Source organism: Poecilia formosa, unplaced genomic scaffold (genome assembly GCF_000485575.1).
Source record: "Poecilia formosa unplaced genomic scaffold, Poecilia_formosa-5.1.2 Scaffold205, whole genome shotgun sequence".
NCBI lineage: Eukaryota > Metazoa > Chordata > Actinopteri > Cyprinodontiformes > Poeciliidae > Poecilia > Poecilia formosa.
In genome coordinates, this window is record NW_006800144.1 from 607,137 (window position 1) to 623,566 (window position 16,430).

Here is a 16,430-nt window from a genome sequence, read left to right on the forward strand (position 1 = left end):
GTCTCCGGTCTGACTTCCAGGGGTTTGTTGCGGGTCCTGTCGGTTTCCAGGCCTGCCTCCAGGGCTTCATAGCAAGTCCCGCTGGTCTCTGGTCTGACCTCCAGGGCTTCGTGGCGAGTCCCGTTGGTCTCCGGTCTGACTTCCAGGGGTTTGTTGCGGGTCCTGTCGGTTTCCAGGCCTGCCTCCAGGGCTTCGTGGTGAGTCCCGCTGGTCTCTGGTCTGACCTCCAGGGCTTCGTGGCGAGTCCCGTTGGTCTCCGGTCTGACTTCCAGGGGTTTGTTGCGGGTCCTGTCGGTTTCCAGGCCTGCCTCCAGGGCTTCATAGCAAGTCCCGCTGGTCTCTGGTCTGACCTCCAGGGCTTCGTGGCGAGTCCCGTTGGTCTCCGGTCTGACCTCCAGGGCTTTGTGGTGAGTCCCGTTGGTCTCCCGGCTGCCCTTCAGGGCTTCATGACGAGACCTATAGGTCTCCCAGCTGACCTCCAAGGCTTTGTGTCGAGTCCCTTTGGTCTCTCGGCCAACCCTCCAGGGTTTCGTTGAGTCTTGTCATCTTGCGTCTCCGGAGTCTTGTCGTCGGTCCCATCAGCCTCCTGGTTCCTGCTCTGCCACCGGCAGGTACTTGCTCCACTGCCAGTGTCGCAGGTCCTATCGACCTCCCAGCCAGGCTCAGGAGGTCGGTCAGGCCGGGACACATCCCCAGCATCCCCAAGGTTCCTGTTCTGCCACCAACATCCACCAAGGTACTTGCTCCGCTGCCAGCGTCCTCCATGGCTGGTGTTCACCAGGATCCTCCTCAGATTCTTTTGGTGTTCCTTAGTTGTTTCCATTTAATTCTGCCTTGTTTTCCACATCTGCTCTTCATTGGTGATTCTAATTATGTTTATTTCTTGTTTCTAGTTATTTTCCTTTGTTCTAATTTAATTAGGTTCCTTTAGTCTCCTTATTCCTTAGTGTTTGTATTTTGCTTGTTTCCCCTTGGGTAATCTTCCCCCCTTTCCTTTGCCACTATCTCTATCCCTTCACAGTCTGCTTCCACTCCCTCCACTCACACCTGCTCATCAGCCCAGGTCCTGCACAGTGGTGCACTTGGTAGCGCCATTGCCTTGCAGCAAGAAGGTCCTGGCTTCAATTCCCAGCCATGATTATTTCTGCATGGAGTTTACATGTTCTCCCAATGTATGCGTAGGTTCTCTCCGGGTACTCCGGCTTCCTCCCAAAGTCCAAAAGCATGACTGTTAGGTTAATTGATTTCTGCAAACTCATCCTTATGTATGGATGTGTGCATGCCAGTGTTGTGGTCAAGACCACCTAACCTGAGACCAAGGTAAGACCAAGACCAGAGTGTATCGAGACCTAGACGAGACCAAGACTTTTAGGGTCCGAGACCAAGTCAAGACCAAGACCGAGGGAAGTCGAGACCAAGTCAAGACCAAGACCAGCGGCCCGCGCTACATGACACAATGAAATGCAAAATATGATCAAAATTGCTTCTCAAATTGATCTGAAAGATCCATATAACCTGAGACCAAGACAAGACCAAGACCAGAGTGCATCGAGACCGAGACGAGACCAAGACTTTTAGGGTCCGAGACCAAGTCAAGACCAAGACCGAGGGAAGTCGAGACTGAGTCAAGACCAAGACCAGCGGCCCGCGCTACATGACACAATAAAATGCAAAAGATGATCAAAATTGCTTCTCAAATTGATCTGAAAGATCCATATAACCTGAGACCAAGGCAAGACCAAGACCAGAGTGTATCGAGACCGAGACAAGACCAAGACTTTTAGGATCTGAGACCAAGTCTCCGAGACCAAGACCGAGTCAAGACCAAGACCAGTGGCCCGCGCTACATGACACAATAAAATGCAAAATATGATCAAAATTGCTTCTCAAATTCATCTGAAAGATCCATATTCCCATAAAAACACATAGATATTAAATACTTAATACATTTTACCAATATTAAATATTCCATCTCTGTGCTACAATCTGTGACACAGAGATGTGCCACGGATTGTGCCATCCCTAAAAAGATAACACCCTGGGCGTTTGCCCATATTGCTCATGTCAGAAACCACCACTGTCTGCACCATTAAACATAGCAATTGAGGCAATGCCCTGACGGTAAATGACGCTCAACTATGAACACTGACCAAGGAGCAACAAGCAAGAAGTAACCAAGCACAAGACGCTCATCGTGACTATTCTCTCCCTCTCTCCCACTACATGAAGCCAGGCAGTCTGACACCATGGCACACATTACCGCTGCCACTTTGAACAAAAACAATCAAATGTGCATGCTCTGCATGCACTTTCGTTCTTGTGTTTTAGTTATTTGTTAATTTAAAAAATATCAGCGTACATAATTAAATAAAATAATCATAGTTATTGCAGTGTACGCAGAGCATTACAAGAACAAAGAATGGGTGTTCTGTCAGGTCAGATTGTCATACACTTAGCACAAATTCACAGCTATATCTGTCAGACACGTCATTACCATAACAGTTGTATGGCATCCTGACTTAGCGGTTAAGTAGGTTAATGAGTTTTACATGGGCGTGTGTTTTAGCTGACTCCAGCTGCAGCCAGACCCTGCTTTAAAGACACTTTGAAACCACGACAATGCATGTGTATCTATATAGTTATCATTGAAAACAATTTAATGACTTATTTTCATCATAACTTGCTGCTTATGGTGAACTGACAACTCCTCTGACGGTCGGACTTCTTAATGCGCATGGATTTTAATCGGTGCATTTTGCATCCACTGAAAACAATGATGTTAAATAAATTGGACAGTATGCTGTACATTTAGTTATATATTTACAGTTGTGGTCTCGACTGGTCTTGAAATAAAATGCCAAGTCCTCAGCGCCTGAGACCGAGACCAAATGCAGTCGAGTCTGATACAAGACCGAAACCATCAAAATATGGTCTCGAGACCAAGACCGATCTCGAGTACTACAACACTGGTGCATGCATGGTTGTTTTGTCCTGTCTCTGTGTTGCTGGCAACCTGTCCAGGGTGTACCCTGCCTCCTGCTAGAGAGGCACAGTAAAATATGCTGGGTTATTTTCATAACCAAATTTCTGGGTTGAAGCTGTTTGGTCATAGGTTGGGTTAGTGCTATATTTATTTTTAGGAACATAAAATTACTCTGAACATTTGAAATATTGCTGGCTAATTACAAGTTATTTGCAGTGGAGACAGCTATAAGATTGAATTCAGTCATTCTTAAAGTTTGATTTGTGATTTTGCCTTTTCTGATAGATTTTGTAATTTTACATCCAGGATCTTCAGGAGAATTAAGCGAAACCCAAACTCCTTGTTCTCAACAAAGACCTTCTGTATGGCCAAGAACATGAGTCTACTCCCCCAAGGTATGGAAGCTCAGAAGAAATGTTCTCTAAAATGTTTTCATGCTTTTTAGTTACTGCAACATTTTAACACTAGCTTATGTTTGCCAGACAGACAAGATGATGTAGCCCTGCAGCTGCTGCCAGTACTCCTTCCTGCTCCACCTTACTAATTTGGGATAAGTTTCAGACCCATCAACCTGGAAGTTCAGAAGGCTTCATTGATACCCAGCCTGTAAGTCAACATTTATCTATGAATAATGCTCATATTGTTTAAATAAGTGCATCACATTCAGTAGTGAGGTTTTGTGTTAAACTAGAATCAGTCAGAAATTAGTTTTTACCTTTAAATTCACTAAAGGCCTATTTTTGTGTCTCCTCTCTCTTGTTCTCAACAAAGATCTTTTGTATGGCCAAGAAGAGAAAGGAGCGGCCATCTTTTCAACATGAATTTTCTCTCTTAAGGTATTGAAGCTCAAGAGATGTTTTCTAAACTGTTTTTAACATTTAACATTTTAACACAAGCTTATGTTTGCCAGACTGACAAGATGATGTAGCCCTGCAGCTGCTGCCAGTTCTGCTCCCTGTTCCACCTTACACATTTGGGAGAAGAGTTTCAGACCCATCAACCTGGAAGTTCAGATGGTTTCATTGATATCCAGCCTGTAAGTCAACATTCATCTCTGAATCATGCTCCAATTGTTTGCTGTTTAAATAAGTGCATCACTAATGGCCTGTTTTTTCTGTCTTCTCTCTCCATCAGGTTGGGACAAACCTGGTGGCGCATCTACAAAATGTGACAACCCGTATGTCCTCATGCAAGGAGAAGGGCAAAAATGCTAAAGTGTCGTTAAAAATGCTCCTTGTTTAATGGCTAAAAGTTTTACTTGTAGTTTGCTTTAAAACAGACTTTTTACATTAAATGTTTTCTAATGTGTAGTAACAGATACTTCTGGAGTTGTAACCAAATGAGTTGAAGTGATTTAACTATATACTTTGAAACAACTTACTTATGTTTTGTAACTTTTGTAAATGAAATCTGCTGGCTCTATATATGTATCACGTGGAAATAAAAGAGGCTTTAAATTCAGATCGTTTTTAATCCTGTTTTTATATAGTGCAATTTAAAATTAAATCTTTTTTTAACCCAACTATAGTGGTACAATAACCCTTATGTTGGGTTATGAGTTTCAACCCAATTTTGGGTCAATTTAACCAATTTAACCAAGTCAATTTAACCAATTCAATTTAACCCAACCTAAAGCCAGGAACTCCTGCTGTTTTACGGCTTTTCACAGATGAGTATGAAAAGCTAGAACTTCTCTTAATTTTTTTCCCACACAGACAAAAGGCAGTTCAAAAGATCTTAGAAAACCATCTGCTGTAACTACAGGTAACATAAAGGTCAATAGGCCAGAATAAGTTACTGATTTTAAAACTATAATTAGGCTATTTCAATCAAGACATGTTAAGTTTTAAAACTAGCATATTTTAAATTTATTTTCTTAACAGTACTTCTCTAATATAAGGCTCACAACTGAACTGTTGACAAACTCAACGGATTTTAACTTCAGGTATATAAGTTAAATTAAAATACTATCAGGTGCAAAATTGTGACAATACCCACAATAAGACGCTTGTTAAACCACATTAACATTTTTGAGGTTTAACTTAGGCATTTTACACACGTAGCTAGGTTTAGATAAAAACAAATATATCTGCCACATTCTTTTAAAAAATGTATACACACAGGACTGGTTTAGAAAAATAGTTCTTCCACACAAACCCACTGAATTACACCTCTGAGCGTTGTTTAACATGCCAAATCCATAGGGGGAAGTGTAGGGCACAGCTAAAATGTCAACCAATCCTTCAAAACAATGACAACTTCCTTTTAGGAATTAAACATGGCGCCAAGAGATTAATTTGTGTGGATAGGCAAATAAGTTAGACTACATAGGCAAATAAGTTGGACTACTTTTACATACCACGTTAGAGAATAAAATTAATAAAACACAAGACGATGTCGACTGGGAATCTTGTCAAAGCAAGTCCATGTGCGCTCTTTCTCCTTTACAACTCAATGTATTGGAGAAGATGGGTTTGTAAAAATCAAATAAGTAAAACGCATTTGAACCAAAAATTAGTATCTAACAATGGTCAAGTTTCAGACTAGAGGGACTCTAAATCTCCAGTTTCCAATGTCCACATGCAAATAAGGAGAATTCTCAAATCGTCACTTAGGTGGGAGTTTTTATTAATAATAATTTTTTGTCATACTAAATGAAGTTTACATATGGATGAAAAGTGAAATAGCATAAAAACCTATTCATTTTTTTTATTGGGCGTGAATCAGGCCTTTTTTTTTATGATTGTAAAAATTCACTTTCAGCAGAGCAGCTTCTTTCCCCAACTTTGAGTGTGCAACGTTATAACCAATGCAGGTGTGAAACAATTTTAGAATAAAATGTTTAGACACTACACATTCATTCTTTACCCCGTTTTCCTCTGCTGACATCACATTAGCCAGTCCTTTTTTTCTTCTCTTTCACGTCCCTCGGTGTCCACCTGTGCTGTCTCCGTCTTTATACCTTGCTCCTGCTTGTGGGTGATCAGGTAGACAGCGGTCATTCCAGCAGTTGGTCTAAATATCATCGGATCACCGAGGGTAATGTGTTTGGTGGGGAGAAGCTGCCCTTCGTTGTTGGTGCATTGTTGTGTGCGTGCCTTGTTTCCTGTATAAGCACCAGTGTGTGGGCAGGTAGCAGCAGTGTGAAGTATGCTGATGGTATTGAAAGCAGAAGGACTAGGAAAGAGGTGGAGAGGAGGTCAAGTAGACCACAGTGAAACGCACACACGCACACGCCCTCTTGCAGATACAAAGGGATTAGCATACTGAAGATGTGTAGAACAGCTTGTATTAGTACTTTTCCACATATGAGCACACCCACCCACGTCGAGATGTGCACCTATACTGTGCAACCTGCTGACTTAGAGGACAACGTATATTAAGTCAGGCATGAGTAATAACACTGCAAAAAAGCTGTTTTTCACACTGGCACCTGGGCATGTGGGTACGTTCACATCCAATGGTTTCCCACCTTTTTAATTTCTGACGAAGCAACACGAGCGGAGACCCCAGGCTCATAATAAGACAATGGTTAAAAATAGAAGCTCTGCGTATGCACAAAGCCCAGATGCTTGGCTTCTAGAAAATGCAAATATTGTCATGGGCCCATGCTGTAATGCATGGAGTGTCTCTTTTCTTCTTAAACAACAGAAAAGACGCATGAGGTAAATAAAACTTTAAAATATAAATATATATATTTTGCATTCAGCTGCTCATACACTCCTAAAGGGGATCTTGAACAAAGCCTGTATTTGTACATTTGAAGTGCATCTTCTGTTCATTCTTGGCACCATTTGCAATACAGCTGAAACTGAACTTGAACACATCGAGCCATTTTTGTTAGCTTGTGTCAGCATTTGTAGTGTCATGGTTGTGTTGCATGCCACCCAGGGCACCTGAGGCATTCTGGAAAATTCTTCAGCATCAAAGGGAAGTGAGTCTGTGTCCATGTTCTCCTGGAGGAGCACCAAGAAGAGAACTATTTTTCCATTATTTGATGAAGAGCGAAGTTGTTACAGAGGATTTGTAAAGACCACAATCCTCTGTATCCAAGGGTATCACAGACCAATTTCTCTAACCGCCTCCACCTAAGATCAAATAAATAAAACCAAAACTTTAATAGTTATAACCTTGGCATTTTACAGCAAAAATTAAAGAAGAACATTGATTTTTAAAGAGGAGTTATTTTAGGGTAATTTTATACCCAATACTTTCCGGTAGACTCAGTTCGATTAGGGATAAAAATTGCAACATTTATTAAATTTTCAGCTGGTGCGGTTCTTTCATACTGGGCTGTGTTCAATGATCCAAACCCTTTGAAGAACATGTTCACGTCCTTACGTATGGCGTGACGAGATGAACACAGAAGAAAACGACATGGAAACCTCCGAAGAAGACACCGAGCGCAGCTTCCTCCTTCACGAATTGTCAACAAAGACAGAGTAGCATTATATTTTAACGGTTGTAGGATTTCTCTTTTGTCTTCCTATTCTTCCAAACCAGAAAAGGAATTAGACCAGAGGATATTTACTTATACTTATCTACCAACCCTGAATAGGAGTATCTAGTTTATTTACTTTGGATCAATATTATTAGCTTTTTCTTCTTTTGCTCTTTCTCTTTGTTTGTATTTCCTTTTAAATCCTGTAAAGCACTTTGTATTGCCTTGTTGCTGAAAATGTGCTATATAAATAAAACTACCGTTACCTTTAAAAGACCAGTTGCCATTTCTACAAATAGCACTAGACACATGCGTTTCTTTTGGATGCATTTACCCAGAATGCCCTGCTCTTTAGTCTACTTCCAGGTTTTGGAGCAGGTTTCGTTCTGCTTAGCATTCGCATATGCATGTGAACCGCACCAGAGTTCACTTGAACTGAACCAATACGCAGGTTTGAAAGCGGATCAAAGTACGTTTGCACGTTGACGCGTCACCCCAAAAAACGGAGTTTCTGGGCAAACGAACTAGAGTTCAACTAAGATGTCAAGAGGTCAAGACTTGGTGCAATGCAATTTCATAAATGCAATAAAACAAAACAACATAAAAGATTCCATTAAATCATTTAATTTTAACGGTATTAATGTTGGTAGTCAGATACCATCCTAAACAGACCACAGGATGCTCTGCCATAACCAACTTTTACTCTCCTTGACTCTCAGCTTGACTCGACTATTCATAAAAAAGATTGAATATATACAGAGTGGACCTGATGAAAAGGGAATCGGCAGAGTTTTAGAAGTTGATCAGTGGCTTCGCAATGAATTTATGTATATAAAAAACAATCTTCCCATTTACAGCCGGAAAAACGAAATACTGACAGGCTTGTTTTAAACTTCCATTTTACATAATTTCCTCAACAATTCTTAGCAAGCGGTGCGCTCCTGAACACCTCCAGGACTCATTTTTCACTCTGTGGCATATTTACAAGTCAGTGCTCATCATATTGTAATAAAATTATAGTTCTTTCCTCTGCCCCAGATTTGCATGTGTGGGAGTGAGGGACTGGAGGGAATTGTGTCCAGGAGAGGAAAGAAACTAACCAAGTTTCTCGAGCACATAATGATGCACCTGCCCATTTAAAACCAGATGAGTACATCAAGCCATGGATGACTCTCAAACACACTTAAGACATATGCACACCCTCACATGCTGATTTCATTTTCCACATCCCTTCTTTCTTTACCTCTGCATCAATGCACTTCTCATTGGTTAATTACAAAAGCGTGTCTCTCTGTTAAACAGAGTTCATCATTCACAACTTTTTTAGTTTATTTATTTTTCATGTAGCATTTCATTACTATCACTAGTGGATTGTTTGATGAGCAAGTCATTTCAAATATTACTACAAATCACTTTTAGATTCTTTTATCTTCAAATTTTTAGACATTGATTTATAGATAAGATTTTATGTAGTAACACTGCATTGATTACTGTAAAATTAGAATGGTTCTAAAGTACGCAGAAAAATCAGACTTTAATTAAAACCCCAAGGTGATTATATTATAGTAAAGCATAGATGGGACAGCGAGTGGCATAGTTTCAGGCTAGCATGACTATGGACGTGCTGTAAAGAAACACAATGTTTACACAATTTCCTCAAATTATGTGCCTCTTTCTTTTACTTCCCTTTACCATATTTTTTTATCCTTTATGTAGCATCTTTCTGTAGCAAAATTTCTTTGTTGTAACACATATAAAATAAATCAATAATACAAGTAACAGTAAGAGTAAAAGTTACAATTTTTGTGTACCCCTTCAATAACTGTATTTTGAAAGAAAGACTGTTTTGGCTGTTAAGGAAACCCAGCCACTTGCATTGAGGTACTGACTTTGCATCAGTCGCTCTAGCCATAGGACAAACCATACTAAATTATTTATTAGCGTCAAACAATCTTAATACCGAAAATCTTTTAGGTTTGACTTTAAAATAAGACAGTGTTTAGATATTTTTATGAAACATTTTCTGGTTGGGTCTGCTTCTGTTAACGCTCTTTGGGTTGTGTGATTTATAGTTTTTGTTCCGCTCTGGCTCCTTGTGCTCCCTTTCATTTTTGTAAGTTTGTCCATCATTTTGTTTCATTAAACATTCTTCATTTACTCAATGACTCTACCTTTCTGCTTTTGTGTCCATCGTCAAAACGTACATCATGACAAACACTACATTTTGTCAAATGCCTTCATCAAATCAAATATGTTAATCAATAATCCATTTACCACTAATCAAAGTAACTCCAAACAGGTGGATGGTAAGTCTTGATTTAGAGGAACTCAGTGTTTTAGCATCTTTGCATTTTTCTTGAAGTTTGTTCTAGATTTGTGGTGCATAGACGTGGAATGCTGCTTGTTCAACTTCAGCTAAAACCCCATCTAGCTGATTTTTTCCCCTCTCTGTAAGTAGGTCGTTCTCAATGTTGGTCATGAAGGTGCTGTGCAACAATGTCACATATATGCCCTAGTTAAAGACCGCACATTTGCAACTACACATAAACATGAGTTTGTACAGAAGTATACATACTCAAGACAAAGTTAGTAGCTCAGTGATGTTCACCATCCTGCTACCTGACAAACTGAAGAGTGAATCTTGCGCACACAAACACACACACACGTTTGCGTGGCTATCTTTGTGGGGACTTTCCATTGACTTCCATTCATTTCTACATCCTAAACCTTACCTTTACCCTTTTCCTAACCCTAACCAAAACTCAATTCACACCTTAGTCCTAACTCTGACCCCTGACCCAAAAACAGGGTTTCCCCTTGTGGGGACCAGGCTTCGGTCCCCACAAGGAGCGATTGGTCCCCTCAACATAGTATGTGTCAGGAAAATCGTCCCCACAAGGTATTACAAACGCACACAGATGTCCGTTAACTCTCAACACTCTCTGCTTATCACTTATTTATTCAAGGCTGTAATACACATTTATGTACCAGCAAGCCAGTTCTTAGAGAAGTGTAAATGATTCAAGGCATGTAGATGGGGGGGGGGAAACAAAAGATAGAGCATTGGGAATCATCTGACTGTGTTGTTGTGTCCAATAAGGCCCCATAATCTCTATAGGAACTAGTTGATTTCACTACACAGGACCAGAGAACATCCAGTTGGCAGAATAATTGCAAAGTATTAGACTAGTCTGTGTGGGGGCAGGGAGGGAAAGCTCCTCAATTGGGAAACTCTGATGCTTTATGTTTCCTTGCAAGTCCCATGAGATTGTTCAAAGTTAAAAACAGATGATTAGAAACTAGAAAGTCACCACCAAGGGAGTGAGTTATAGCTTCCATGGCTCAACATCCATTCACACACAGACGTTTGCTCATATTGCAGTTCATATACAACATAAGGGAGACAATAACACAGTAACTAGGATAAACTCACGCAGCAGGGGACATTCCTATTTTCTTTCTAATTGTCTTTGAAATGACTCTTTCTCTCTGCTTAAATCTTATGGTGGATGAATTATGATTATGGGTCTACAAATCATCCCTTTTAAAACAAGACACACTTCAATGCACTTACTCCAATATGCACAACAGTAGTGCCTTGTAAACCCCCCATTCACATGCATATATTATTTTCGGAAACCATAAAAGCCTATTTACACAATCAGTTAAAATCTTTGCAAATGAAATACGGGTTTATGCTAATAATATGTGTAGGATTGCTAATTAATAACTGTGAGGCGATACAGCATCATAGGGAATTGCATTGCTTATTGCAACCAGGATAGTCAGGCACAGCTTGACAAAAACAATGGAGTAATTTTTGTGAAGTTTGTTTATCTAAAAAAATATTTACTTTCCTCTTCTATGTGGTAAATGGACATTGGTAAGAAACCAATTAAAGAAATTAAATTCAGAAAGTTTTATCATGTTGATAGCTGCTTTTTTTTTGTTTTATCCAAGAATACCATTCCAACACCACTATTTTATGTAGTTTTTGCACAGAATTCATCCAGAGAACACATTTCTAAAACATAAACATTTTACTTACTTACAGTTTATACCCAAAATCAAAACACATACATCTGCAATGACATCATCCCAAAACAATCGAAATTTTGCTTTGGTTTGTATTTTTGTGGCCATTAATGAGTTACGTCTTCGTTCTCTGAATTAACTCATCCTGAGTGGTGTTACAGCAGTCATTCTCAAAACAGTGTTATGTTTCTTATAGATGTTCGTAAAGATTTGCTGATTTTTGCATAAAGGGTGTGAAACCGGCAAGGCCCTGTCCTGGGGGTAGAGGGCAGTCGCCAGCTTGTAACCCCAGTACTCAGGCAAAAAACCTCCACTGCTGCATCTTGAAAGTACTGAAACAGAGTGATCATTATCCAAACTCTTGGCTGGGTCCTTCTGTCATGATATGGTGTATTGTATAGAAAAACATGTACAAAACATCATAATCCTCACACAAACATTATATTACACATGGAGGGACTTAATTAGGTGGGTATGATAAAGCTACATCCAGACTGCAATTCTAAAACAATGCTGAAAATCAACGTAATCGTTCACAACTTCTCTTTCTATTCACTGACTGGCCAGGTATAAACTCTACCGAAGAAATCTGGGTCAATGGGAGAAAGCCCAGATTGTCTGTAAAGCGAGACTTGAATCGAGTGGAACAACATAGGAAGGCAATGGTCAGGCTAGTTCCTTCCACACATTATTAATGTGAGAATTTCTGTATGTCTTCCACAAAGTGTTGTCCTTTTGTTTTCAATAAAAAGCTTTTTGTTGGGCCAGGAATACAACTTGGTCAACACAAGGGAAGATGTTGTAGAGAGCGCCTCACTTCCTGTAGAAACGCTTCATGGTATTTTCTTAGAATGTTAAATTCTACAACAAATTTGTGCAGAGCTGATATGCTCTACAGTGAATTCCTCCCTGTTAACGTTGCGATGTGACATAATGATATAAACTAGCTTCACTTTTGCTCCACACGTTGCGTTCCCTTTCCAGAATCCCTATTTTTTAAGGTGATTGTGGCTGTGTCTCATCTATTTTATTTTTTTTCTCTCTCTCTGTCAGTCACAGTCCATGTTGTCTGCTCCCTTAACTGCGGCGAGTGCTGTTATCTATTTTCAACAGTTCCAAATCCCATACAGTGGGGCTCGGTTTCCACCTCCTGCTTAATCATCCTCAGCCAGTTTGCTCTGAATAATTAGCTGTGCACACAAACATGTACAAAGTTATTCATGTACAAAGCTTTAGTTTTGAAGCCTTCAGTATGACTCCTGACTCCCGACCACTGTTACCCTCTGAGCAGTTCATTTGAAGTACAGCAGGCAAATGAAAGTGATAGCACAACACTGGGGACTGCTGCCACTGACATGCTATGCTGCCTGATATTAAAGTAGAAGCACAAACAGCAGGACTGCAAAACTAAAAACAAAGAGGGATAAAAAGAAAAAAAGACTGAAAGAAGAATCCCAGTAAGTATGCTTTGATAGAAATTGATGCGTTTCTCTGAGATGGTTTTCCAAGTCGAAATAAACAAGGCTTATGTGGTAAATCGGCGGATGTGTTCATGTACAAATCAGCTAGGCAGAATAAAGCAGGGAAAACATAGCAAATAAAACCGGCACCTGCCTAAACTGTCACTGGAGCGATGCTAACTGGCTGGTTGTCGAGGTGGAAAATTTAATCTGTACAAAACAGCATTGCAAGTTTGGCACTATTGGACAGAGATTTAAAATTCATTAAGCTTCCAAGCTTATTAACCGTTTTACCTCGGACTGGACATCGACTACAAAAACGCTGTACAATATGCTGTGGGATGTTTAAGGACATTTTGAGTCTATTATTTATGTAAAATATATAATTTAAAAATGTCTGAAGGAGTTAGGGTGTATTTCATGTCTTAATGGGTTTCATGTATTAAGTTTTTTGTGCATTTAACATCTGTGTTGACGCTTATGAGAAATTTTAAACCTGACGTCGATATGATATAGTGATTGTTCTCACAGTATTACCCCATGCAGTGAAGAACGTTTGTTGTAAAGTTTTTGTTTTTACCTGACACTGCCCTAAACTCTTAAAAGTTAACTAAACGCTTTGTTTTAACTCGTCACTGGTAATTACACCAGGTGGTGCTGACACCTCGGTCGTCATGGTGATGATTTTGCTTGATTACTTGCAGCACTTTGTAGTGTTGGAGACATTAGTTTAGTTACAGAGCTGTGAAGAAGTATTTGCTCCCTTACAGATTTCTCGTTTTCACCTTTGACGCAATTACTTTTCTCAGATCTCAAAATAACTTTAATATCAGAGGAAGGTAATCTTGAGTATGAAACATTGTTTTTAAAAGCTGCAGTATGTAGCTTCATTACATTTTTTTAAATTATTTGAAAAGTGTCAACATTTTGTGACAGTATGGTATGAGACAGAAAATATGTGAAAAGATTTAGCTTTTCCACACAGTTCCTGAGCAATTGTTGCCATCTGTAGAAATGCTCCCCTCCTGACCAAAAACAACCAATCAGCAAGGAGGAGGGTCTTAGCGCTGTCAATCAATCTCATATACTCGCTGCTCAATGTGTTAATGGTGGTGAAACAACAGACCGTTACAAGAAAACCGTTTATCCGCCAAACTAACTACCCTGAACGTTCATGACAGGCTCTGCTATCAAGAACAGGGTTGTGATTGACAGCACTTAGACCCTCCTCCTGGCTCTGATTGGTTGTTTCTAGTTAGCAATGGAGGCACTGGTGACAGGTAAGTGGAAAAAAATAGAAAAAAATTCAAGAGCTTTTTGAAAGAAGAGCCAAGCTTTACAATTGACTTACTCCATTCCCCCTCGTTCTCCAAACCAAGATTCATCCGACTGCTGTCAGCTGCAGGTGAAGCACAAACATCTCCAGACGGCTTCTCTTCAAAACCAAACTTTTCTTTTCAGCCTTTAATAATTCCACAGTATCGTTAAAAACAATTTATGTTTACCTTGAGCAAGAGAAAAGTATGGTGAAAACAAAGTAGATTGACAAAACCACGAAATGGATAGTGCGGACAAGAAGCTTAGATCAAAGAAAAAAGAAAGTGAAAAAATAAAAACCTTGGGAGAACACGGCACAGTCTCTCCTCACCTGCCACAACATCTGGGCTCTGTCAATGGGTGTTTGACTTGTATTTTGAGCAAACATGCACAGACACACTCACATCCACTGTTTTCAAGTCAGAGTTGGGGAATATGTGACCCACTTCAGAATTGCACCTTCTACATTACCAAGCATATCCATATCTTCCCTCTAAATTAACTGGATCTGATTCCCAGGTCTTCAAAACCTTCACTTTATAGTTTGCTTTTGCAGTTTCCATCAAGAGTTCTCCAAACACGAGTCTCAAACAATGTTTCTCTTAATATTTTTCGCTCTAGCCTTTCATCTCTGTGTCAAGAGTTGTGGTAAGTGGTGGTGAGAACGAATGCTGACGACCCAGGTTGTGATGAAGAAGATGAATTTAATGATGAATGTAGCTCAAAACAGTCCAGATCAGGCAGCATGGCATAGACAATAGCACACAGCTAAATACTGGTAGCATCTGACAAAAGACGGAGCAAGGTAGCCTCAGGACTTTCCAGTTCAACTTAGAACTACTGACTAAGATGACAACTGACAAGGATCTGACAAAGGACAGAGACAACTAGTGGGCTTAAATACACAGGGAGGGTAATCAAGGAATGAGACACACCTCGGAAGCAATCAACGGGGAAGACGCAGAAACAACAGAGACTCAGGACAGAAACTGAACACAGAAAAACCTTAAAATAAATACACAGAAACACGGATCATGACACTGTGTGTGTGTTCTTTAATAGACTCGCATAACTCTGTTGTCATCAAGAAGTCTTTGGAAAACCTGTTATGCCATTTTTATTGTCTGTTTGGAGTGTTTGCAATTTTCAGACCTGTTTACAACTGCAATCTTCATAAAGTCAGTCAGTACTTTGTGGAACCAAGTTTCACTTTGGTTACAGGTGCAACACTTCTGGGCTGTATCTCTACCAGCGGCTCACGCCTGAAGAAATCTTTTCTTTTTCATCTTTTTTTTTTATAGAGTTGGTGACGCACCGGTCTTTTTTCACCAGCATGCCAGACGGGTGAAGTGTCTTGTCCAAGGACACAACGCTGGAGACGGACGAAGAGGGGACTTGAACCGACCGCCCTCACGGTTATGGGACAAACTATTGCCATTGGCTGCATTGGGTCATTCTGACCCAAGTATGACTTACGGTAAACTCTTTACAGGACTTCTTTTGGCTTCCCTTTAGCAAATAATTTCTTCCTCCTCAATGAAGAGCAGATTTGTTGAATGACAGTTGATCTGCTAATATATTTGGGTTAAAAATATCTGGAATTCCTCCAGTGCTATCCCATGAATCCTCCCTTGACCTTTCACCTTGGGGGAACAGCCATGTCTAAGAGAAACCAGTGCCTTTAGTTATGAATACATTCCTGGTGCATGTTATAATGTTATACTCTACACTTTGACGTGTGAAATCCTGATTTCAATCCCTGTAAAGACCCTTTTTTTTTTTTGCCCGTTTGTATTGTTTCATATATTTATATATTTGTTTACTACGACCATTTAAAGAGTTTACAGCTCGGCTTGCAAAACGTTGGGGTGTTGAGTTTCCAGATAGGAGCAACAGAAGCTGACTGCATGACTCTACCAGCACAGTGGTAGGTAAAGCAGCTCTCATCTGAATAATGCAGTCTGTGCAAGTCCAAGCTGACTTTCTGCTTTATTTCATCTGGTATAAGGTGAGTGAGAGATGCGCAACACCTAAAGATTCACATTCAGCTTCATTTACTTTTCCTCCACATGGCTGTCTGATTGTACAGATCATAATGAGATGGAGTATCTATCTATCTATCTATCTATCTATCTATCTATCTATCTATCTATCTATCTATCTATCTATCTATCTATCTATCTATCTATCTATC

General features: G+C 40.0%; 1 protein-coding gene and 1 long non-coding RNA gene across 3 annotated transcripts in view; one reads left to right on the forward strand and one right to left on the reverse strand.

Moving 5' to 3' along the window:
• The window catches only part of LOC107838047 (uncharacterized), a 2,129-nt gene extending 1,018 nt beyond the window's left edge, over window positions 1–1,111 (reverse strand). Inside the window, exons 1-2 of the mRNA XM_016679211.1 lie at window positions 689–1,111; window positions 15–506 (exon numbers count right to left, since the gene is read on the reverse strand). Of these exons, the coding sequence (XP_016534697.1) occupies window positions 15–506; window positions 689–823 (627 nt within the window). The 5' untranslated portion in view covers window positions 824–1,111. The remainder of the gene's footprint in view (window positions 1–14; window positions 507–688) is intronic.
• Window positions 1,112–3,467: 2,356 nt separating this feature from the next.
• Window positions 3,468–4,456, forward strand: LOC107838048 (uncharacterized). 2 transcript variants are annotated; one of them, XR_001664108.1, is made up of 3 exons: window positions 3,468–3,589; window positions 3,755–4,019; window positions 4,118–4,456. It is a non-coding gene; the product is annotated as an uncharacterized LOC107838048 (long non-coding RNA). The 2 variants fall into 2 exon arrangements; XR_001664107.1 differs by lacking the exon at window positions 3,468–3,589 and having other exon boundaries at window positions 3,609–4,019.
• The last annotated feature ends 11,974 nt before the right edge of the window (window positions 4,457–16,430 follow it).